This window comes from Macaca fascicularis, chromosome 12, assembly GCF_037993035.2.
Source record: "Macaca fascicularis isolate 582-1 chromosome 12, T2T-MFA8v1.1".
Classification (NCBI taxonomy): Eukaryota; Metazoa; Chordata; class Mammalia; order Primates; family Cercopithecidae; genus Macaca; species Macaca fascicularis.
In genome coordinates, this window is record NC_088386.1 from 20,258,726 (window position 1) to 20,283,215 (window position 24,490).

At 48.3% G+C, this 24,490-nt stretch overlaps 1 protein-coding gene across 4 annotated transcripts in view; it reads left to right on the forward strand.

Annotated features, from left to right (window-relative positions):
* Positions 1-21,393, forward strand: part of MGAT5 (alpha-1,6-mannosylglycoprotein 6-beta-N-acetylglucosaminyltransferase) — a 329,469-nt gene extending 308,076 nt beyond the window's left edge. For all 4 annotated transcript variants that reach the window (XM_005572984.5, XM_074008906.1, XM_005572985.5 and 1 more), the window contains 2 exons: positions 12,999-13,156; positions 19,871-21,393. In XM_005572984.5, coding sequence (XP_005573041.1) covers positions 12,999-13,156; positions 19,871-20,069 — 357 coding nt within the window. In that variant the 3' untranslated portion in view covers positions 20,070-21,393. The remainder of the gene's footprint in view (positions 1-12,998; positions 13,157-19,870) is intronic.
* Positions 21,394-24,490: the final 3,097 nt, after the last annotated feature.

Below are 24,490 nucleotides of genomic sequence, written 5' to 3' on the forward strand. Positions count from 1 at the left end.
GAGGGGTCAGACAGCTTTCTGGTCCTGCCCCATCTTCATTTGTCACCTTAAGAAAGGCAAGAATTTAAACCAGCTGTTTCTAAGCATTATTTTAATAAAACATGTTCAGCAGTTCTAAATGTAAGGACTTTAGAGGAAAGCAGGACCCTTTGTCAAATGAAACCTTATAAGTATATAAAACAGATAAAAAGCAGGACAAAGCCAAGGAGGGTGCCAAGAGTCCCACTTTCCCCAACAAAGTTGGGAAACTGCAGCATGTGCTCCTTGAAGTAAAGACCAGGAGCCTGTTGCTGTCATTTTATAGCATTTTAATTCCTTGGACTTCAAAAGCAACACAGAGCTAGAAATAGACAGACTCAGAACCCCTGTGGGTAGGAGAATATGAACTCTTTGACTAGATTCCAGAAATAAGGTGCTCTTCTTAAAGGATAAAGCATTTTTAAGGCAATCAAGGGATCTTTACACAATAGGGGATGAGGATGGTGCAAGCTGAAAATAGAAATGGTGTATTGAAAATCTAAGTAGGCCCAAGGTGGGCTTCAAAGGAAGAGTTGGTGATTTGAGGAGACTGAAACTGTGGCGAGCAGCCAGCAGCCCTGGGTGCTGCCGTTGGAGCTGGGAGCCTTGGTCATATCCTTTGGGGCGGTGTGTCTGATATGCTGAGCTTTTGTTAGCAGCAAGAGGGCATGCTCTGCAGCCTGGCCATGTGGGTTTTACTCCTGGCACCATGTGTTTCTATTTATATGACTTGGGCATGTTACTTGGCCTCTCTATGCCTTACTTTCCTTGTCTGTAAAATAAGGATAATGCTAATAGGACCTACTTCATAGGGCTGATGTGAGGATCGAATGAGCTAATACGTACAAAGTGCTTAGAACAGAGCCTGGCACATACATAGTGCTCAATAAATGCAAACTGGTACTGTTGATTATTTAATACATTATGCTATATTGTATTGTAATACACTACTTTTTAATATAATTATCTGGTTTCACGAGAAACCATTTGAATCTTTATCTCATTCAGCCTTTATATGACACCAGAATGATAGTATCATCACAACTCTAGCAACCACATCTATACAGATTTTGTGCCAGCGTGTGCCTGACACATCATAATATATCATTTAATTCTCACAGTAATTCCAGGAGGTGGTAGTAGTAACCCCATTATCTGGGTGGTGGAAACCAAGACTCACAGTTACAGGCTCACAGATTGTGGAATCAAGAATTGATACTGGTTTGATATGAGGCCAAGTCTGCACCAACAGTGCTTACCAGGACCTCAGGAGACAGAAGGTGTCCAGAGCTTTGCTTCCCATCTTCTTACGTCATCAAGGGCTGCTCACCCTTCCTGCAGCTGCAGGGAAGAGTTGCAGGGCCTCCTTCAATTGTAGGTCTTAAGACATCACAGCTCTTGCCACCATCTCGGCGGCTCTCTTGAGATCATACTAGGATCCCTGCAGCTTCTGCTGAAACCCTCTTTGCCTGTCTCCACTTCCTCTTAGGGAAAATAGTTACCCAACCGCCAGGCATAAATGACTCTTGATCAGGTTTATTTGAAGGCTTTTATTTCTCCCCTGAGGCTCAGGAATCCCAGCTGGTCTTTAAAAGTTATCAGGTCCTCTGCAAGTCTTGCTGCGTTTCCTTTCAAACAGGAAGGTCCTGTTCCCCAAATAGACCTTGCTAAATGCTCCATTATGCAGAGGCTCCACCTGGCTTCACCTCTGTATCCCTAGTAACCTGCTGGACACATGGTCGGTGCACAGTAACTTCCAGGTGACAGAAACAAGGAAGGAAGGAGGAAGGGAGGGAGGGTGTGCTTTTTATTCCTGTGTGTCAGGAACCAGGAAGCTCATCCTGGACTTTATGATTTGTGTAATATATGTTACCAAAATTGTTTGCTGGAAAGCATGCTAATAAAACTGCACACCCCCCACCCCCACCATATAGGCCTTTCTGCAGAGATCTGCAGTTCACAGAAATCCAGAGGTTTCTTTTTTGCCTGCTGTTGTTGATTCATTCCTCTACTCTGAATATTTGTCAGCTGGAGCATGCCATGGGCTGTGCAGTCAGTTGGGGAGGAGAATATCTCCAAGTCCCCATCCCTGCCCTCAAGTAGCTGCAAGTTTCATGGAGAAGGCAGCCAAGTCCACAGGCAGTAACTGCCACTGCTGTAGGTTCACCCTGGTAATAGTGAAGTAACAGGATGCTTTGGGATCATATGGCCCAGCCTGCAGAGGGAAGATGGGGGAGAAATGGTAGAGTGTATCCGAAGGCATCTTGCAGGAGGCGAGTCCTGAAGGCAAACTGGTAGCACAGATGGAAGGCTGGACAAGTCCAGATATAAAGGCCTGGAGATGTGGGGAAAATGTCATGGGGAATGATAGGCACTTGACTGAAGAGAGGGATGAGGTAAGAGACCAGGCTGGAGGAGGAGATTACAGAATGTGAAAAGATGCTGAGGCTCAGCTGAAGAATTCCAGTTTGATTCTGGGATAATAGGAAGCTAAAGAAAGGCTTTGTTGCAGACTAAGGGGCAGTGGAACTATCAGATTGGTGCTTAGAAAAATCATTCCAGGAATCTTGTTTTAGGGGCATTTTTTATTAAACATTCTCCAAATGCTCCTAAATGAGCAATAAAGGGAGCCTATTTTGAGTTTATCTCAGAGATTCTGTTAAACCCAGAATGTTCCCCTGATGCCAGAAGGAAGATAGGAAGCCAAGATCCCATTGGTTCACAGATTGAGTCTTCTACCTCTTTTAGCTCCAGACCCCAGTGTTTTATAGGTTGGAGTATTCATTATTTTTTGCAACTAGACGAGTATCTTCAAAGGGCAGCGAGGATGGAGAGGAAGTTTTCCTGGTATGAACAAGAAAGCCTGCAGCTCCTAGGAGGCCCTTCCCATCCCTTGGATGGTAGGAGCCCTGCAGCCCTAATTAGGCTGATATCTGCCTTCAGAGTTCTCCATGTGATCTGCAAGGAGAACACAGAAGCTTTTACTCCAGAAACCTTTCAGGGTTGTCCGTCACGCTCAGCCAAGGCAGTGGGAACCAGAGGGAGCCAACAGACAGCAATCGAGGGCACTCCGGGCTTCAGTGTGCAGTTGAGCAGTTGCCAGCAGGAAACCCACCTCATACCCAGCCCTCCCTGTGTGCAGGCACCCAATGAGAAAGACTCCTGGATCTAGGAAAACCACTTGCTCCTTTCTCTTAATGTCCCCGCTTCCTTTACTGTATTAAAAATGTTGATTCAGAGTGCATGCTCTTTTAAATCAGCTTTCTCAGAGAGATGCTGTCTCTAGCAGGGGGAAATTCTTTGTAATCTAAGATCAAGCACCATTGTTCCCTATCTTGAGTATGTCTCAAGACATAGGTTTTCGTTATGCATTTCTTGGGAAAGTCTTTTGTATTAGCCTCAGGTCAGAGAGTATAGCAGGACTTTTTTGAAGGAATGGCAATTTCAGATTAATTTATTAAAACCATACATACGCTCTTGAGTTCTATTTTCTATTTCCTGTAAAGACACTGTAAATGTATAGGATGGTCACAGCCATGTTAATTTGTAAAGAGCTATGTGATTCATGGGAAAAGCATTCTGGAGAGATGGAGGGTAAAAAAAGAGTTAACTCCAAGAATGGCTGTGGAATCAGCTGAAGGTCCTAGGATGTGTATTCATCAGAGCCCAAAATAAGCCCACTATGGAGTGTTGTAGATGCAAGGATTGTAGTGTTGTAGATGCAAGTGTTGTAGATGTTGTTATGAATCTGGATAGTCCAAGGGTGGGAGAAATGGTAGAGGTGACAGATTGCAAGGAAAGAGGGAGAAATTGAAAAGGGAAGAAGGTTGGTACTAGCTTGAGGAATGTTTACTCTTGAGAAATAAATAGCTTTTGTTTACCCAGCCATTCCTGTACCCAGAGAGACTAGGCAGGTAATGATTAAGCACTGAACCCTAGCAGCTGACTGCCTGGGTTCACATCTTAGCTCTGCTTGCCACTGTGTTTCTGACCTTGGGCAAGTTACCTAACATCTCTGTGCTCTTTCCTCTTCTGAGAAATAGGGATAATGCAACCTACCCATCAGGCTGGTGGAAGAAAGGGTAGTTTGATAATGTTTAGCACTAAGAACAATGTCTGGCCCATGTGGGTGCTCTCAAAGCCTTCACTACAAGTTGCCACAGGAGCCCAGAAACCGACTAAAGTGTGTTTTTCAAACTGGCTCACTGAGGTATAATGTACAGACCATAAAGTTCACCGCATATAAGGATGCAAGTCAATGATTTTTTTTTTTAGCAAATTGTTAGTGTTACACAACTACCACCACACTCTAGTTTAGCAGCATTTCCATCACCCCAAAAAACTCATTTGTCCCTGTTAGCAATCAATCCTTGCTCCCATCCCAGCCCTAGGAAACCACTGATCTGTTTCCTGCCTTTTTAGATGAGCCTTTTCTGGAGATTTCTGGTGTCTTTCACTTAGCATGATGTTTTGGGGGTTCACCCATGTTGTTAAATGTGTCAGAACTGATTTTATTGCTGAATAGTATTCCATGAATGGATAGATTAATACTACAATTTGTTTATCCATTCACCAGTTGATGGGCTTTGGGGTTATGTCTACATTTTGACTAATGTGGTAGGTGCTGTTGTGAACATTCACATGCAACCTGTTTTCATTTCTCCTGGATAGACTCCTAGAAGTGTGTGAATAAGGTAGATTTCTGTTTCGGCTCTTCAAAGGTGAGCTTGTTGCTCAATGGGAATTGCATGTGTAGAGATAATTCATGGAGATTGCCGCCTGCTGCTCAGTTTTACAGGCACCATCACTGTTTCTTTTGTGGAAATAAAAATTCACACTCACTTCTGGGAAACAACCTCTGGGGCCATGTGTGGACACAGTTCACTTTGTTTTAAGGGAAAACACATGCCAAGAATGCTCAGTTTCAGCCTGGCACCTGAGGTGTGCTAATCCAGTTACTCAATATTAATGCTGTGAACACTAGTCCTGTGCCAGGCCCTGGATTTCTCAGCTGTAACACAGATAACCAATACGTGCCTTATCCCTCAAATAGCCGACCGAACGGGGCCCAGACCCCATTTTCATGGTCTTACCTGTCCTACCAACTTTTTTTTTTTTTTTTTTTTTTTTTTTTGCCAATTTCTGATTTTTCTTTCTCTAGATCCTGCCTGCAGACATTTATATGTGAACCTGTGTTCTTGGTTGCAGACAATGTAGGTTCCCACCAAAATCCACTTGCACTGAATCTCTCATGGGCTTATTAGTAACTCTGTGAAAGAGATGGCTGCAGTGGGTGGGGTGGGGGGTTTCTGGACCCCTTTCACACACCACTCAGCCCTCTCTGACTGGCCCTTCTGTTACCACTCCTCTGCTTTGCTCTGAACAAGTGACCCGTCCCCTGGCCCAGCAAACCAAGAGGGCACAAACAAGCAGCCCCTCTACCTAGCGCTTCTCTCAGGGAGCATTCTCTTCCCCTTCTCTGTCCCCTTCTGTATTTTTATGGTGTTTTCCCCAGGCTGCTAATTAGCCTTCTTTACGAAGGCAGTGCTCTTACCTCTTCTTCATGGTTGGTTGTGTTCATTTGTCTCATAAATTGGTTGGTTATTAGACTTTTCGTTGGTTTATGGCTACTGCATGGAAATTTCAGGATAGTCAAGCACATTTAGAGAAATTTGGTGATTGGTTGAAATAATTGTTAGGGAAAAATGCAGATGTTCTGTGTTCTAAGCGGACTTGTTAACCAGATTGGAAATTACTGTTTATATCTCATTCTGCCTGCATAGGAGCTCATTGAGTTAGAATAGTTTCCTTTTCTACTGCTGCTGCTGTCAAAGCCTCAGGATGCAAAAAACATTCCGTTTAGTTGAGCAGCTCCTGCAGTCTGTTCCCAGCACCAACTATCTGCAAAGCGCCATGTTAGAGGTAAGCTACTAACTTCTATGCAGCCTACAAAAGCCAGATGGCCTTCCCTATCTCCTGGAAGCCTTCTCTGACTGCTACCACCACTTTCCTCTTCCCTAGTGTTAATCTTTTCCTTTCTGCAAGTGGCCTGCGCAACCTATTTGGGCATTTGTTTTGTACTGTTCTGTAATTTTTTAGCCTTGGCCTCTCTTACTAGACTGCGCACTGAACCTCTGAGTCCAGGGACTGTGTCTCCTTCATGTTTGTATTTCCAACACCCAGTGGGAGACTTTAATAGCCATTTGTAAAGTACTGAATGGGGAAACCTTCAAAGCCAGCTTACATGAGTGTTTCATGGGGGTTTGTTAAATAGAGGTGCCCTGTCTCAGGGTCTCAGTCCCGTATCTTTCTCCTGTGCTATTGCGGCAGCTTCCTGTCTCTCTGCTTCGGCTTTGCTCCTGCAGTCTGTTCCCAGCATGCAGATCCCATCACCCCTCTTCCCAGAAATCTCCAATGTCTTCCATCTTACTTCAAGGAAAAGCTCTGACTCCCAGGGCCCTCCTGAACCCCATTACTTCCGACCCATAATACACTCTGCCAAGGTACCCGGAAGCGCCTGCTCCCCCTGGAATGTACTCCCTCGTCAGATCCTCTGATCTAGATGTTCCTCTGCCTAGAAAGTTCCTCCCAGATGCTTGCGTGGCTCACTCCTTTACTTCCTCGTGTCTTTTCCCAGCTGCCACCATTTCAGTGATGCCTTATCAGGACATCATCTCTGCCAACAGTCTCACTTCATTATTTTCTAGAGTACTTACCACCTTTTAATGTACTGCATATATTGACTTATCTGTTGTTTTTCTGTCTCCCTCACTGAATGCAAGCCCTATGAAGGCAGGGTTTTGTGGTTCCTCTGCTTCATCATCCCCTCCCCTGCACTCCAGGCACTAGATTGCATGTAGTCATGGTGACAGCCAACATGCAGATGGTGTTTTTGTGTCAGGTGCTTTTCTGAGCATGTTACACATTATGATTAATAAACGGAGGAGTTAAGAGTCCACCAGGCAGTCTGAGCTCTGAGCCCTTATGCTTTTCTGCCTAGTAGCAAGTATTTGTTCAGTGAATGAAGGAATGAGTGCTTATGGTAAAGAGATAAGGCAAGTTGGCACTGTCTTATTAGCCTGTGCTTCAGTTGAATGAAACAGGATGCCTAGCCTTCTGTGAGCACCCAATGGGACTGGCACTTATGGGAGAGAAGAGGCTATGACAGGGGCTTCCATTTCAATTGTGCCCTAAAAGCAGTTGGACCAAAAGATGGCTCTTGTGGATGGAGGTGAATTACCGTATGTAATCAGCCAACTCAACTTTTACCTCCAGACCCTTGCAGCAAAGAACGGTCAACCTTGGAACATTAGCATCACAAAGTTCTTTCTTATCGGTCACCTCATTTTTTTCTCACAGGAATTAGATAAGGAGTGAAGGACGGATGGCATCATCCTCATTTTATGTGCAAGAGCAGGCAGAGCTGAAGAGACATCTGTGAAGTCCCACAGCTGGGAGCCAGAATCCTCACCCAGACCCCCAGTTTTCTCCTGCCACCTTCAGGCCTCCTTCTGTTCAATGTGATCACCTTTAGACTTTCCAGGTGGCACCAAGCTTTGAGAAGGTCCTGCTGCTATTTTTACTATTCCTGATTCTGTTGACCCCCAAAACAGACTGCTGAGAGGATGCTAGTCCATGCTTCTGGGGAGCACGAGAAAGGGTTCCTGGAGCTCCAGTGTTCATGTGCAGGATGGAACTGAGCACACCCGTTGAGGGGGACCTTGAGAGGGGAGGCTGCTGTAGTTTACAAAGAAATGAACAAATAGGGCATATCAGTCCTCCAGTGCAGCTTTAAGGGCATTTGCCATGGTTTGGGCCTTGCAGTGCCATCCTGCCCTGCTGGGACCAGGGTGCAAGATGTCCGTTCATCTAGGGCTGCCCCAGATTCTGCAGATGTCTCCAATGCCATACCTTGGAAGCTTTACGGGGCACAGGCAGCTCTTCCAAGAAGGGCTAACAGGAGGAAAAGGAGCATTTATGGAGCACCTGCCATTTGCTGCATTCTGCTCAGCTCCACTTCTTACTATCTGTTAGCCTCACTCTCTGCAGACTAGCAGGAGATGAGACCAGACCGGGTAACACGCCCAAAGCACCACTGTGGTGGGGTAAGGCTTCCAATCTGCTCCTTCTAACTTGAAGCACATTCCTTCACCATGTCACTTCCTCCTTGTCAAACAAAGGAAGACTCTTTGCCCTAGCTTCAGGGTTTTGTTTTGTTTTTTGACATGGAGTCTTGCTCTATTGCCCAGGCTGGAGTGCAGTGGTGCGACCTCTGCTCACTGAAACCTCTGCCTCCCGGGTTCAAGCAATTCCCCCGTCTTAGCCTTCTGAGTAGCTGGGATTACAGGCACGCACCACCACGCCTGGCCAATTTCTTTCTATTTTTAGTAGAGATGGAGTTTTACCATGTTGACCAGGCTGGTCTCAAACTCCTGAGCTCAGGTGATCCGCCCACCTCGGCCTCCCAAAGTCCTGGGATTACAGGCATGAGCCACTGCGCCTGGCCTCTAGCTTCAGTGTTAACCTTTGTGCTGCTTCCTGTACCCCATGAGGCTGAGCATGAATAAGGAGCCAAGTTTCTAAAGAGTCTCCAAACTCAACAGGTACAGAGATACTGCCCTCAGCTCTGTTTGTAGGTGTCATGTAAGTAGCGATTTTCCACAGTTTTCTTACAAGTCATGATTCATAAGCCTAAACAGGAGCTTTCAGCCTTCGTGGATCTTCATTTCCCCAGCCTAATCAGGACTGGGTCAAGCCGAATCCAAGACGCAGAGAGAAATATTCCCACTTGGCTTCTTTCTGTTCAGTCGCATGACTTGGTGTATGTGGATTTAGAAGTCTCTCTATTATAAAATATAAAGGCTGCAGAAGTTATCCAACTGCTCCTAAAGAATTACAGGTTGAGTGGGCTGGCATGGTGGCTCACATCTGTAATCCCAGCACTTTGGGAGGCTGAGGCAAGCGAATCCCCTGAGGCTAGGAGTTCAAGATCAGCCTGGCCAACATGGCAAAACCCTGTCTTTACTAAAAATACAAAAATTAGCTGGGCGTGATGGCATGCACCTGTAATCCCAGGTACTCAGGAGACTGAGGCAGGAAAATTGCTTGAACCTGGGAGAGGGAGGTTGCAGTGAACAAAGATCATGCCACTGTACTCCAGCCTGGGCGACACAGCGAGACTCCGTCTCAAAAAAAAAGAATTATAGATTGAGTATCCCTAATCTGAAAATCCAAAATGCTCCAAGATCTGAAACTTTTTGAGTACCAATATGACACTACCATGGAACATTTCACACATAATAGTACTTTAACTTTGTTTAATGCACAAATGTATTTAAAATATTGTATAAAATTACCTTTAGCCTCCATGTTTAAGATCTATATGAAACATAAATGAATTTTATGTTGAGATTTGACTCTCATCCCAAAGATAGCTTATTATATGTAAATATTCCAAAATCTGAAAAAATTCAAACACTTCTCATCCTAAGCATTTCAGATAAGGGATATTCAAACTATATAAACAAGGTTGCTTGCATTAGCCAACCAGAAAAACAACCAAAAAACACTTTACCTTTTCCAAATGCCCATGTCCTCACTCAGCTCTGATCATCAGTAACTCCATTGATCACTGTGTGCTTTCATTCTTCCTGTCTGATGACAACTGTCCCGATGGGATGGGCAGAGTGTCAAAGGCTAGCCAGTAGGTTTCCTGTCACCTAAGAAAGCAACAGCCACCAGTGATCACTGTGTCCCCATTCAGGGTCCCACAAGTCTGTGCAGTCACGCTGTCAGCCTTAGTAGCAGCATTCAGACTCAAGTTATCTTGCCACAATCCAGGCTTAACAGGGGCCTGGATTGTGCTCAAAATCACCATGAATATAAGGAGTCATTTGAGGGCCTTCCTGTCCAGTTGTCTGTCTCTGGTGGTGCCCATGGCTGTATGGGTCCTGGGACACTCTGCTTACCCATTCACCCACTGTGCATCATTTTCAGAAGAGTAAGCTGCATCCTAATATCCCTCAATAATCCAATGTGTTTCTTTTCATCTCTGAATGATTAGACCTTCCTGGAATTCTGTTTGCAGCTGATAGGAATCCAAGTTCTAGGTTTCCTGCCTACTCTTTGGTGAAGCATTTTGCTCATTAACCACCAAAACTCACTCAGGCTGGAGTAGTCGAGTCCGCTTATCATAGGAACACATGAGTGGAGGGCAGCAGTGGGTTTGCCTGCCTTGGTGGAATCAGGATCCTTGATTTAAGGAGACTATAAGAGAAGCTAGCACCAAGTAACCCAGTAGTAACCTACAGTTGCCTTTCTCAGCTGGCAATGCCTTTCTCAGCATTTCCTCCTTCAAGGAGATAGGAAGAAGCAATAACCCTAAGAAATCATCAGTATCATCATCTTAGTTTCTGATGAGGAAACTAAGTCTTCAGACTGTTAGGTATTTTGCCCAAATAGGTGGCTATTCTCAATCATCACCATCGACAATTTGCAACCAGACTATTTAGAGCCTCTGCTCTTCAAGGCTCAAAGGTTACATAGCTGGTAAAAGCAAGAGGCAGGATGTGCTCTCAAGGCCAGCTGCCCACAGAGCCTTGGGTGGGTTTTGCTTTGTTCTTTCTAACTGTCTTTTGGCTCAACACAAGGCCGGGCACGGTGGCTCACACCTGTAATCCCAGCACTTTGGGAGGTCAAGGTGGGCAGATCACCTGAGGTCAGGAGTTCAAGACCAGCCTGGCCAACAAGGCAAAACCTCGTCTCTACTAAAAATACAAAAATTAGCTGGGTGTGGTGGTGCACACCTGTAGTTCCAGCTACTCGGGAAGCTGAGGCAGGAGAATTGCGTGAACCCAGGAGGCGGAGGTGGCAGGAAACAGAGATTGTGCCACTGTACTCCAGCCTGGGTGACAGCACAAGACTCTGTCTCAAAAAAGTATATATACAAGCACAAGGTTAAAAAAAAGAAAAATGGCAACAGTATGCCCTCTGGATGCAGCTCTGGGCCAGCCTCTGTTCTGGTGCCACACCCACCTCCATGCCAAGGGACCCGCTTGGTAGCGTGAGACCCTCATATCCCTGTGGTGGCATTCTACATGACAGACAAGGGAGGGGCAGAAACATTTCCTCCGCCTGCACCAGTGCTAGGAGCCCTGGGCCCTGAGATTACTGATCAACTCCTCCACACAGATCTGGAAAGGAAATGTGAGAAAAAGTAGGATACTCCAGAAGGACACACATTGAAAAGTACATTTCCTTACCACTCCTGGTGCTGGTACTCCATGTTACTTCTCAGGGGCAGTCCTCCAACCCTCTCCTAACCCCCGAGTCCTCCTTAGACCTGCTGGTTTCCTCTACTCCCTCTAGATCCCAGGGTCAACTGGCTCTGCCCAACTCGGAGCACTTAACACATGTTCCTGGTAGGGGGTGCCATATTCCTGCTCATCCTATCATATGCTACTTAGACTATTTCTCCAGTTCTTGAATATATGAAATGTGGTACAGAAGATCCTCAAATAATGTCATTTTGCTATAATGTTGCGAATGAAGAAAGTTGATTCCTGGCCGGGCCCACTGTCTGTGTGGAGTCGGCCCATTCTCCCTGTGTCTTCATGGGTGTTCTTCAAGGACTCTGATTTTCTCTCACATCCCCCAGCTGGGCACCTGAGGTGAACTGGCATGTCTACATGGTCCCAGCATGAGTGAGTGGGGGTGTATATGAATGCACCCTGAGATGGAACCGTGTTCCGTCCAGGGCTGCTTCCCACCTGGCACCCTGAGCTGCTGGTACAGGCTTCAGCCACCCTCGACCCTGAGCTGGAATAACAGGGTTCGAAAACAAATGAATCGATACAAATTATTGTACAATAAAAGCTTCATAAAGTCTACAATAATCATACACATGCAAGAAATCAGAGAGAAGGGAACAGACCAGCTGGTGGAGGCAGGCCTGATTGCGGTGCCATGTTAGTGATTGATTGATAGTGAATTACGAGGTGGGAGGAGGCACGCCTTACAATTTTCACTTCGCGAATGTGTATTACTCGATTGAACCCACCACCACTACAACTGCTGTTACTCACTGATTCACCAAAAATTGAGTAAATAATTTATCTTACTTACATTTGTCTTTCTTAAATGTATGTATAGCTCACATTTGTTTCAATGTTTAATATTAGAAGTGTTTTGGGTCTTTATTTAGAAGTTTGGTGATGTTTTTTGACAAGAAATGTGCCATAGAAACTTAACTCTTTATTAATATCAATTAGCCTGTTGTAAAATTGGTTTATTTTGTCATTTCGCTTAACGTTGCAGTTTCTGAGAGACTATTCACGACACTAAGTGAGGACTTACTGTACTTGTTTTCAACCAACCAGCACTAAGTCCCTTCTGAGGACATAGCACGATATGAGGTGGTATCAGAAGTGTCTGCAGTCTTCCTTGGCATGATCTTCACCTCAGAGTGTCAGAACCTTGCCATTGAGATAAAAGTAGCGCTCATGAAACAATGTCATATTAGGTAACTGCCAAGATAGGGTAGACACAGTGCATTTGGAATCAGAGAAGGGAACAGACCAGCTGGTGGAGGCTTGTCTGAAGATGGGCCTTGAAGAGCAGAGGCTCTAAATAGCCTGGCTTCAAAGTGTCGATGGTGATGATTGAGAATAGCCACCCTTCATGGGCAGGCGTGGTGCCAAGCTCATCACAAGTATGACCTCTCATCCTGGAGCCCTTTGTGGAAGGCAGTGCTCTTGGTTCCCATCTTGAGGTTGAGTAAGCTGGTGGTTAGAGAGGTCAAGATCTGGCCTGAAGGTATATTCCAGCTGAGCCCCAACCCAGCCCATCCATGTGGCTCCCAACTCTTCCCCGTCCCTGTGCTCTCCCAGTGTGCCGCCTCCCATTGCCAGAGTGGTTGGCAGAGCTGGGGATCCCCAGCTGTATCCTTGGCGCTGTGGCTGATGGCTTCATTGTCATTCTAGGACTTCTGCCATGGGCAAGTGATGTGGCCGCCCCTCAGTGCCCTGCAGGTGAAGCTTGCTGAGCCCGGGCAGTCCTGCAAGCAGGTGTGCCAGGAGAGCCAGCTCATCTGCGAGCCCTCTTTCTTCCAGCACCTCAACAAGGACAAGGACATGCTGAAGTAAGTGCCCTGGGGTGGGGGTGGGGCTGGGGACTGAGCCCCTAGACTCCATCTGGCCTTGTGGGGTAGTCAGGTGAGAGGTACAGGTTTCCACTTCCAAGCTACTGGGCTGTGGGGATAAGGTGTGGGAGGGGAGTATGTTGCAGCAGGATCCCCTGAGAGTTAGCCCAGTGTTGTTACTGTTCCTGTTGGGTGAGATGAAGTCACCTGGCGTGATGATGTGTTTAGAATTGGAATGGGGGTGTTGTATTTGCATCAATAAAACTGTATCTGGGTTTGAAGATTGTGGGAGGTGTTCAGCTTGCTTATGTTGACCCCAAGAACAGTGGAAGTAGAGGTGGGCACAGAGTCACAGGCGTAGATGGATCAGCTCTTCAGACCAGCAGACTCTGAGCAGTGCAGGGGGCTGGTGGCTAGTGACATTGTTCAACCCTGGAGTCAGAAAGGAATGAGAAACATGGAGAAGGAGCTGGCACAAAACTGCCCACAACAATTTCCAAGAGCAGCCTTCTCCTGCAGCCTATTCTCTTTTGCAGTTTCTTCTAGGTCACTGACACATGGTACATCTCAGGCCCCAGCAGACCTGAGTCTGCGGGGTCCCTTGGTAACGAGGTGGGTCGCCACTGGGAACGCTGGCGCAGGGCTGCACAGGGGAGGCGCCTTCCTTGAATTTCTCACCTTGTGCTTACGTTACTTAGTGGCGCCTTTCCTTTCCCTTTGCATTGACATTTTCAGTTGGGCATTTGCAGTTCCCAAATTTCCATCTGAGGTTTCTTCTGACCTCTCACCCATGACCCTTGACAGGCCTGAATCCATTCTCTCCATGTTTATCACACCCCACCATGGTCCACATATTGCATAATTTTCTAGCCTCCCCACCCACCCACCACCTTAGTAGCTATGATTAGGTGTTTTCTCCAAGAGACTAGCCCAGAAATAATAAGACCCTGCTCTCCCAACTCCAGATATTCAATCTAGCAGGTATACCATTCCAGGCTTGAAGAGGATGTTTAGGAAGTGGAGTGGACCTGGGGCTCAGGGCTCACCTGTCCCTATTCTGGCTTCACGCCTGTTAGTGCTGTTGGCCACTGTTGTTATTTGTGCACCATGGTCTGAGTTGGCCTGTTTCCTGTGAGTCGTCTTATCCGTAAATGTGGTGTAAAACCCTTTGTAGGGAGAGTGTGTGGCCTCTTGTGTCCTGCCTGCTGCAGGGAAGCTCTCATGAGTAGGGGTGTGAGCTATGCTTTTTTTTTTTTTTTTTTTTTTTTTTTTGAGACAGGGTCTCACTCTTTTGCCTAGGCTGGAGTGCAGTGGCGTGAACTTGGCTCACTGTAACCTCCACCTCCCAGGTTCAAGCAATTCTCATACCTCAGCCTGCCAAATAGCTGGGACTATAACTGCACGCCACCACGCCCAGCTAATTTTTGTATTTTTAGTAGAGACAGGGTTTTACCATGTTGGCCAGGCTGGTCTCAAACTCCTGGCCTTAGGTGATCTACCCCACTAGGCCTCCCAAAATGTTGGGATTACAAGTGTGAGCCACCGTACTCGGCCCTGGTGATGCTATTTTTTTCCTGTTCTTTTTATGAGAAGACCCAGGCACAGAAGCTGCCCTGATTACACCCTGAAAACAAAAGCATAGGCCAAAAGTGGGGACTCGGGGCAGCACCCTGCTCTGCCACCAGGCAAGCTTTAGGGAGGGGGTGGTGGTCCGGGATGTCTGGAAAGCCTGTGATGGTCCAGAAGCTTCCAGTTCCACAGCGCACATCTTGAATTGTAGGATTCTGAGGGGCTTTCCACTCGCTCCTTTTGCATATAGCTCTTGGAGCGAGGTGGCTTCTTGAGAACCCTGATGAGTCTGTCTGCATCAGAAGTCAGAACTCACTATTTACAGACTAGGGACTGTCTGCATAAGCCCACTTCTGGAAGAAGAGATATGAGAAGCGGCATCCTGGCAATGGGACCAAATGGGACTCCTGAACAGCACGGCTTCCTTCCTGGCCAGGCAGGAGTCAGGGCTCTTGGCCCAGGGACTCTGCTTAGGTTCTAGCTAGAAGTAGCACGGGGCCCTACAAAGGCAGGCCACCTCCAGGCCAGGGTCCAGGTCAGGGAAGGCAGGAAGGAGAAAGAGCAAATGGCCACTTCCCTCGCTTCTGCTAGTTTTCTCATCTGTAAAATGGGGATATCCTAGGTGATGGGTAAGATAATGAACAGCCCTTGCCAAAGACAGAGTAAAACACCCCTTTCTTCCAGAGAGCTTTGGGCAGTGGAGTAGGCCCGAGGCCACTGAGCCAAGACGGATAAGCCAACCCCAGCCCTGGCCCCTCCCCACCTCCATATCCATGCAGAGTTCATGGGAGCAAAAGGGCTTGGCATGGGACTGTCCTGAGGCCAGGCCCTGTGCCATGGGATCACTTGACCCCACCCCCACCCCCTACCCCACTGTAGAGATCAGGGCTTAGCAGGAGGCTGGAATGAATGCTAATTTTGCAATAAAGCCATCTGAAATTAATTCTCTGAACATAAGAACCCTGCTGAATAACTTGTTCATGCATTTGTAAATACTGATAATGTTCTAAAACCCCAGCTATCTGGCAGTCTATTGAGTGCCTGCTCAGTGTGGAGGTGATCCTGGCCCATCCATATTCATAGCCAATTAGCAATTAGCAGTTCCTGCAAGCCAGTACTGCCTTTGTATCTCCAACTTGGAGCCTGCTTTGAGCTAAGCTTAAGTTCCTTTTTCAGTCTTTGGGTATCCATAGCGTTTAAGAACCACCTGTCCTTACTCTATAGTATGACTTTAGTATATCACATCGGGGAACCCTTTGGAGTGTCCTGTGTTGTCTTGAATCAGGGCCATTCAGGAAACCAGCCTCGGGTTCTTGTGCATGCAGGGTGCAAGGGCACAGTTAAGCACTAAAGAGGCCACCACAGAGCACGCATGATTCACGTGTGACCCACATCCTCTGGACAAGTCTCCTCCCAGACTGGGGTAGGGACTGGAAGATGGAGGCTCCAGGAAGTGCCAGGGTCCATTCCAGTGTGGCCCAGTGGAGAGGACCTCAGTTCCATACACAGGGCCATGTGTTCCTGCCCAGTTTGTAATTTTGCTACCTCTTAAAGTTGTTTCTTCTAAAATGTTAAATTACTGGCAACTGGGGTTGCTCTATGCGAAGAATTACAAGCAGTACGGTCTAGACTGTGAGTGCTTTGTTACCTGAGAGAGGGAAGGTGACCCTTCGTAGGCCACCTGTTCAGCCCCGCACCATGTTGCTGGGGAAGACAGTGGCCCCAGCCCCATCAGGAAGGGCCAAGGGTAGAAGTCATCCAGGGACTCTGGCAAGACCCTGAACTTTTTGGTAGAAGGTTCTGATTTGGTATTGCTCCTGCTGCACTGAGAGCATCCCAGTGGAGTCTTTGCCAGGTGGGGCCTGGCGAGGCAGAGCCAGAAGGAACAGAGCCCTCTTGAGAGGGGGCTGAGGGAGGGAAGGCACTCTAGGGAAGGGGCAGGAGGGAGGGGCAGGAGCAGCAGGTGAGACAGCAGCACTCGCCTCCTGTCCAGTGCATCCTGTCCTGTGTATTATAGATCTGTGTCAGGAAGGGACTGGTGACTTCTCAGCTCATTGCCTGACTTCAGGTGAGGAAGTGTGACCAGCCCCACTGGAGGGGGCTTTGCCTCTTCTTATTCTTCAAGAGCTATAAATTGTAAACTGAGACCTGATGAGCCCAGAAACTTTAACTCCCATCCTGTAACATACTAGGAAGAAAGGAAGATGGCACACTGCGGTGGGGTCTCTGAGCAGGAGGATGTGGGTGTTTGTGAGACAGACATTGCAGGGACAGAGAGGCAGACACAGCACCATGCACCCCGTGGAAAGGCAGGGACCACCTAGGGACTGAGGATCCTGGGCTGCAGAGGCTGTTTGGTCTCCACGTGCTCTAGCGACTGGGGAAAGCTGCTTTTCCTCACTGATGACCTTTGCTCGCAAGGATAATGGAGTCACCTTCCTGACTGCTCCGGGCTGTAGGATGGGCACATGCATGCCAGTAAAAGGGAGAGCTTAGAAGGGGGCTTAGAAGACACTGGGGCCAGGGAGTTGGTTAGAGCCCTGCATTCCACAGCACCGCATCCACCAGTTGAACCCTCAAGGAGCTGCCTGGTGTCAGGTACCTGTGGCCTGGTGAAGTGTCTGCTGCTTGAGCAGTCTGCGGTGGTCTCTGTGCATCACCCCAGGCAGGCTTCTGCTGCTGCAGCCTTAGCTGAATCCTGCTCACAGACACACACACACATGTGTGCTTCTGCCCTGGGAGATGGTGGCCTAGAGCCTGAGTCCAGGTGATCCAGGGAGCGGGCAGGAGGGTTTTTCATGGCTCCTGACAATGACACGCCTCGCCATGGGGTCTGAGAGTCGCCATAGAGATTCCTGTGCTCTGGTTAGCAGTGTGCCGGCAGATGGTTTAAGTAAAGCCACAGCAGCTGCTGTAATTCACCTAAAAAAAAGGTCGTAAGTATAAACCTGTATCCCAAGGCCATGTTCCATATGTAAACTTGTCATTCAGAATTGAGTTCCAGATATTTTTCTTCTTGTTGTCCGGTTGAGAAATTCTGTGAAGGACCTGGTAGCTGCAAGTCTCTGACTCATTTTTCCTTTTAGGAAATCCATAAAAATCGACTTCCTGCCCTCTCCCTTCATGATTCATGACCTCAACTCCCTGGGCATCACCACCTCCCAGCTGGCATCAAGAGCAGGGGTGGTGGCGTATTTAGGGTAGTTGCAGCACTCTCCTGGTGACTGTGGGAGCAAGAGAAGAGAGTCCTGCTCTCCTGAGCAGGCCTGGGCTCCTGGTGCAGTTCACATGTGCAGGAGGCGCCGCAGGCTCTGGGGGAGGGAGGCCCGAGCACCAGTGACATGCTGAGTTCCAGAAGCAGTTGGGGCTTCAGCTGCAACTGAGCAGGAGCCAGGCTAACAGCCTGGGAGATCTCACCAGAAGCCCCAGCAGATGTGCAGGGAATTGCAGGATTAATGTTGGCAAGGGAAGGAAGGCCCCAGGCAGTTGGTTAGCTAGAGAATGACAGGGCAGGAGTACGAGAGAAAATGATGCTTTAGACACACATACACAGGCATACACATGCACGCACACAAATACACACAAGTACATAAACATGCTCTACACACATGCTCACGTACACATATGCATACATACACATACAAGCCCATCTGGAAGCTTCTCTGAGGCAACGAGAAACCTCAAGCTCCCCATCTTCATCCCTTCCATGTCAGCAGAAAAATGAGACTTCCATGAACCAAGTGAAACAGAAATGGTTGGTGTGTAAATTCATACCACTGGTCAAGCAAGAGGGGAGGTGGTATAGTCCATCCGGTGTCTGCCAAGGCAGGGTGATGATGACGGTGACCACGATCCTAATAATGATAGCTGCCATTTATCGACTTACTTAGAGCTTGACTCTGCCATATGCTGTAGAAGCACTAAATTCCTGCAGTAAAGGATTATTTATCCCCGTTCTATGGAAGGGAATCTGAGCCACAAAGTGGCTTACTCATTTGTCCAGGGCCACACAGCTCCTAAGAGACAAAGCCAGGACTCAAACCCAGGTCTGCCCGGCCCCCTGACACCACCACCTCTGGTCTCAGGTACAGCATGGGTTCCCACCTAGCATTCATGCAGGACACCAGGTGAGGCCACCGCCTCCTTCGGGAACCAAGGTGGATGGGGGCAATCATCCCAAGTTGGAGGGAAAGATATGAGATAAGAGGCCAAAACTGTTGGGAATGGAAACATCAGAATATCCTTGGCCCCCCAAGCAGTGGTCCCAGCCAAAGGAAGCAAAGCCACCAGGCTCCACAGCCTGAGACCACTCAGCTGTTGGGAGAAGATGGCAGAGGAGCAAGAGTGCAGGACTGGGGAGACAGGGCCTGCATTCAGGCCTTCTCTGCACATCCTGAGGCCTCAGTTCACCTGCTCTAACTGGGGTTACCATTGCCATGGCTGAAGGGTGGCTGCAAAGACCCAGGGAGGCGATGCCCCGGGACAGCACCTTCTGTCTGATTGCTTTCCAGCAAGAGGCTAAGGCCATATAACGGGAATTTTTTTAAGCCTTTAATTAAAAAGTTAAACATACTTTAAAAAAAAAAAAAAACATGTAAATAATGCTTAGCTTTGCCCCATTCTCACTTCTTGGAAGCAGCCATTGCTAAGGCATTGGCATGTAGCTGTCTCAACTTGCAGCCTTCACCTCTCATGTGCACACCGCGGGCTGATTGCTCTGTGCTTCCCATTCTGGGACTCACCTTTCCCCAGGGTGACTCTCCTGCTCCTCTCTTCTCCCTCATTCTTTTTCAATGGCTGCAGGGAACTCTAAAAGCACAGAAGGGCCATGATTTATTTGGCCATTCCCTGCTTGGTGAGTATTTGGGTTGTTTCCAGTTTTTCTCCATTGCAGACAAAGCTTCACTGAGCAGCCTCAAACACACACCCCTGCACACACTCCCTGGTGCACGCATGCCTTCCTGAGTCTAGATGCCTAGAGGTGGAGGATTGCAGACGCAGAGGGTGGGCACCATTTCATTTCTAAAGCAGGACAAGACAACTGAACATCCCACCATGCCTCAAGATGGGGGCTCACAGGGCCAGTGACAAGGACAGGCTTTGTCCCTTCATCACCAACCCTTGTGCCTTTCTCTTCCTCTTCAGGTACAAGGTAACCTGCCAAAGCTCAGAGCTGGCCAAGGACATCCTGGTGCCCTCCTTTGACCCCAAGAATAAGCACTGTGTGTTTCAAGGTGATCTCCTGCTCTTCAGCTGTGCAGGCGCCCACCCCAGGCACCAGAGGGTCTGCCCCTGCCGGGACTTCATCAAGGGCCAGGTGGCTCTCTGCAAAGACTGCCTATAGCAGCTACCTGCTCAGCCCTGCACCATGCTGCTGGGGAAGACAGTGGCCCCAGCCCCATCAGGCAGGGCCAGGGACAGAAGTAATCCAGGGACTCTGGCAAGAGCCTGAACTTTTTGGTAGAAGGTTCTGATGTGGTATTGCCCTTGCTGCACTCCGAGCAACCCAGTGGAGTCTTCACCAAAACAAAACGAGAGCATATGTCAGGCCAGGAGCCTGGCTGGTCCCTGGCACAATGTCATTTCTGTTTCTCAAGGAGCAACTGTGGGAAGACTGTCACTGCAGCTGCTCCAGGGCAAAAGAAAGTCTCAAGAGTCCTTTAAAGCAAAACAGAAGGAATTGAGCTGATGGGAAAGAACTTTGAATGGGAACATTCCTAAACCCATTAACTTATTTATTCGGGTGGGAGGGAGGGGACCACGGGAGGGAGAGGAGGGATTGATCACAGGCTTCTTTTATTTCCACTGTTAATCATCCACCTTCACTATACTGTTCTGTCTGCTTTGGGCAGGGTGCAGGAGAGAGACCATGTGCCATGGGACTGGTGGCGTGTTCAGGGACAGCCATGGGGACTTGGCAGCTCAAAACGGATGGCAGCAGAGCAAAAGAAACTTTTGTTTTGGAAGCACAGCCGAACTCCCCAGGGCATTGTCATAGATGGCACCTAGAGCATGGGCTGCTTCAGTCGGGGGGACGTGCCTGTATTGTCCAGAGAGCCCAGCCAGGGACTAAAAAGGAGACGAGGCCCCTTTCCTCCATCTCCCCATGACCAGACACATACCTTGGCCATAATTTATTTTAGAATCCCTTTGGGAAAGAAATATGGGATTGAGGGATTTTGGAGTTTCTGGTAAACTCACCCTCCCTCCAGCCCTGCTATGAGGAGGAAAGTAGAGATGAAGGACACACACTGCTCATGGACTTGGAGAGGATTGTCTTTCAGCCAAGATGTGGACAGGAGTGAACTTGGTCCTTAAGAACGTGTAGCACGACCAGAGCTGGGCTCCTGACAGGTGGGCTTGTGTTGTGTCCCCTCTGATGGCACCAAAGTCCAGGGAAGGGGGCTCTTGATGTCTGCTGGGGAAGCAGGGGCAGCTCAGGATGAATGCAGTGCCCTGTCCTGGCTGCTTCCCTGAGGGTGTAACTCGCAAAGGAGGGAATCTGGTGCTGGCATTTCCTTCAGGCAGGATCACTCTGACTTGTTGAATAATCAGTCAGCAGGTTGACCTGGTCAGACACACTGGACCTCACCTTCCAAACCCTGGACCCCCCATGCTCTGCCTTTGTGTAAGTCCCCACCCCACCGAATCATTGCTCCCATGTCCTGTACAAGTCTGTAAGTTTCTGGAAAGCCCCTGACATCCCCATGCTGATGCGAGTGAGCCCCCTTCTGCCTAATGTGAGCAGTTGGCATCATCCCCTTGGCCCCTGCTGGGCACTTCAGTCGCTCAATGATGTGCTCCGCGCCAGGGCTTCCAAGCACCCTGCCTGCTAACAGAGGGTAGCCCGGTGGAGCCCTCTGCTGGGCAGAAGTGATGGGCAAGGCTTAATGGCTGGTGGCTTTCAGATGTGAGAGAAGGGAAGAATTCTACTTCATGAGGACTAGAGTAAGTGTGGGGCCTTTAAGTCTGGAAAGTTACATTCTGCTTCTTTCTCAGTTGCTACACAAATATGCAGCCAGCCTTTTTTCTTAGGCCCACTGAGATCCCAGGGGCTCAGTGGGTCTGAATCATACCTCCAGTCTAAGAGAGTGGAGGAGAGAGGGGGGTACCCGGGGCCGCCTCCACTCCTTAGGTGGCCCCTAAGAACATCTGCCAGGGAGAGTACCATGGGGAGGCCTCTGCCCTGAGCATCATCACAGGGACGCCTCCAGACCTGGCTGAGAAAAGCCTCTGCTTGGGCCTAGGAAGAAGGGCAGAAGTCCAAAGGAAACCTTGGGTGTGTGTGGGTGTGTGTGTGTATACGAGCCTGTGCATTTCTTTAAGCTTAAAGTGTGTGTGTGTGTGTGTGTGTATGAGCCTGTGCATTTCTTTAAGCTTAAAGTGTGTGTGTGTGTGTGTGTACGAGCCTGTGCATTTCTTTAAGCTTAAAGCAAGGGCAGTTTCCTGCAATAGGAGGGCAGATGACTGGCATCCTTGCTGTGAGGAAGAACTTTTTCCTTGTGAATGGGCATCTTGGCTGTACCCTAGGGTGTGGGAATTTGCTAGAGTTCCAGCCCTGCAACCCCTGGGCCAGTGCCGCCCTCTCCTGGGCTCTTCCAGGAGCATTGAACACTGACGATGTCAATGCAAGCATCTGACCAACAGGGGGAGCCTGTAGGCCGAGCAAAGTTTAACCCACTTAGCCACTGCTACTTCAGCAAGAAAGCTGAAAAGTAACCTTAGCCCTGCCTTGTGTTCCAAAAGCTGCAGGGATCATTTGCTGACTGTCCCTAAGTTCAAGGCCTCCCTACCTTCCCCTTCTCCAAGTCACGACTCCCACCCCCCGCCTGGGTCAGGCAGCCCAGAAGAGCACCTTTCTGCCATTTAAAAATCCCTCTTTCGTCCGGGCGCAGTGGCTCACGCTTGTAATCCCAGCACTTTGGGAGGCCGAGGCGGGCGGATCACGCGGTCAGGAGATCCCAGCTACTCGGGAGGCTGAGGCAGGAGAATGGCGTGAACCCGGGAGGCGGAGCTTGCAGTGAGCCGAGATCGCGCCACTGCACTCCAGCCTGGGGGACAGAGCGAGACTCCATCTAAAAAAAAAAAGTCCCTCTTTCGTGCCCCCAGTCCAGTGTTGGCTGGAAGCGTGCCGGAGTTCCACCGGCAGGGCAGCTGTTCTGGGAGCAAACAGGCCCACACTCCAATTGTTTAGGGCATTATCTGAAGAGTCAGTGACCCCTGAATGTGTTCTGACTCCCAGGCCTCCTCAGACTTGACCCAGGTCTGGTCAGTGATCCTGAAGAGGAAACTGGGGAGGGGGCTTCCATCTGCCCTGCGTGGAAGAGGAGAGGAAGGTGCCCCTGACTGTGGGCTGGGAGCCTGTGGAGGTTTTGCCATTGCTGATCTTGATAGAATCCTAAACCGATTTATAGCTGATAACAGTTCCATGGGGAGAGAAATCCTAAGTTATGATTAATGTTTTTCTGCGCTATAATGTCTTGCCTGTTTTTTTGGATTATTTTCCCCATTGTGATCCTAAGCTCTTAAAAAACTTAAGAGAAAACATCTAATTTACTAAAAGAGAAAGCTTTCCATTGAAAGGTAAATACTTTGAGGAGTAAAAAGACTTCTTTGAATGCCAGTAAACACCTCATTTATTTGGTGTAAGCAGTTTGATTTGCACATGTATAAATGGAGATGCTTTTTTTCATTTTTGCTTGGACTGGGTTTTTGTCACTGCTCATTACAGTTTGCTTTTTTGTGTGTTTGTTGTGCGTTTGGAGATATTAGTTTCTTTGGTGATAATTTGTTTCCTTGATGTGCCTTTTCACTTTTCTTTGGGGTTAGTTTTTGGACTCTGGATGCTGTTGAAGGGCAATAGCAGACTCCTCCAGCTAGGAGACAGGACATGTTCTTGAGTCACTGTAGCTGTTCAGGCTGGACACCAGAAGCTCCCTGCAGCCACCCCACCAGGCCATAGCGTGTATGCATGTGCACTTCCACCCGCAGCGGAGGGTGTGAAGCCTTGAGAACCTCAAGAAAGGGCTGGATTCTGCCATACCTTCCGGTCTACCTTGGGACTGCTGGTTGCCAGTGTGTCAACCGGCCTGTGTTCCCTGCCACCCACGCACTTGCTGAGGTGAGGCTGAGGCAGAAGCATGTGAGCAGGTGCATCCACAAAGTTCAAGGCCCTGCTTGGAGAAGAAATACTTCAGCATCATGACAGGGAGAGAACGTGCACCTCTTGTTTCTTTAGTGAATGCAAGACTTAATGAAGGTGAATAATGAGCTTCCCCAAGGCCAGTTCAACTCACTGGCAGGGTTGACATCAGTATGACGTGTTGGACTGAAACTATATGTCTATAGGTAGGTACGTGCCTTTTAGAGCAGACCCCGGTGGCCACCCCATTTCTCCAAGGTGGTTTACCTAGCTTGTGTATATAATTAGACATTGCCACCCTCACCTCTGGCCAAAAATTCTTGATTTAAAAAAAAAAAATCTATTTTGTTAACGACAGGCTCTGTTGTATGTGTTACTATCCTAAGCCTGGATTATTTTATTTATTTAAAAGTATTGTCATTTCCATATTGGCTTTATTCTAACCCCATCCATCCCTGTGGGGCTGCAGAGCATCTTCATGTGAGTAGACAGATGGACATAAATAGATTCCTGCTCATTTAGGAAGCTGAGAGTTTCATGAAGCTGAGGGTGAGTTCCTGTGATTCTTGTTGGCTTCAACAAAAAGTGGGAGACCAAGTTTTTATAGCAAAAGACCAAATTAG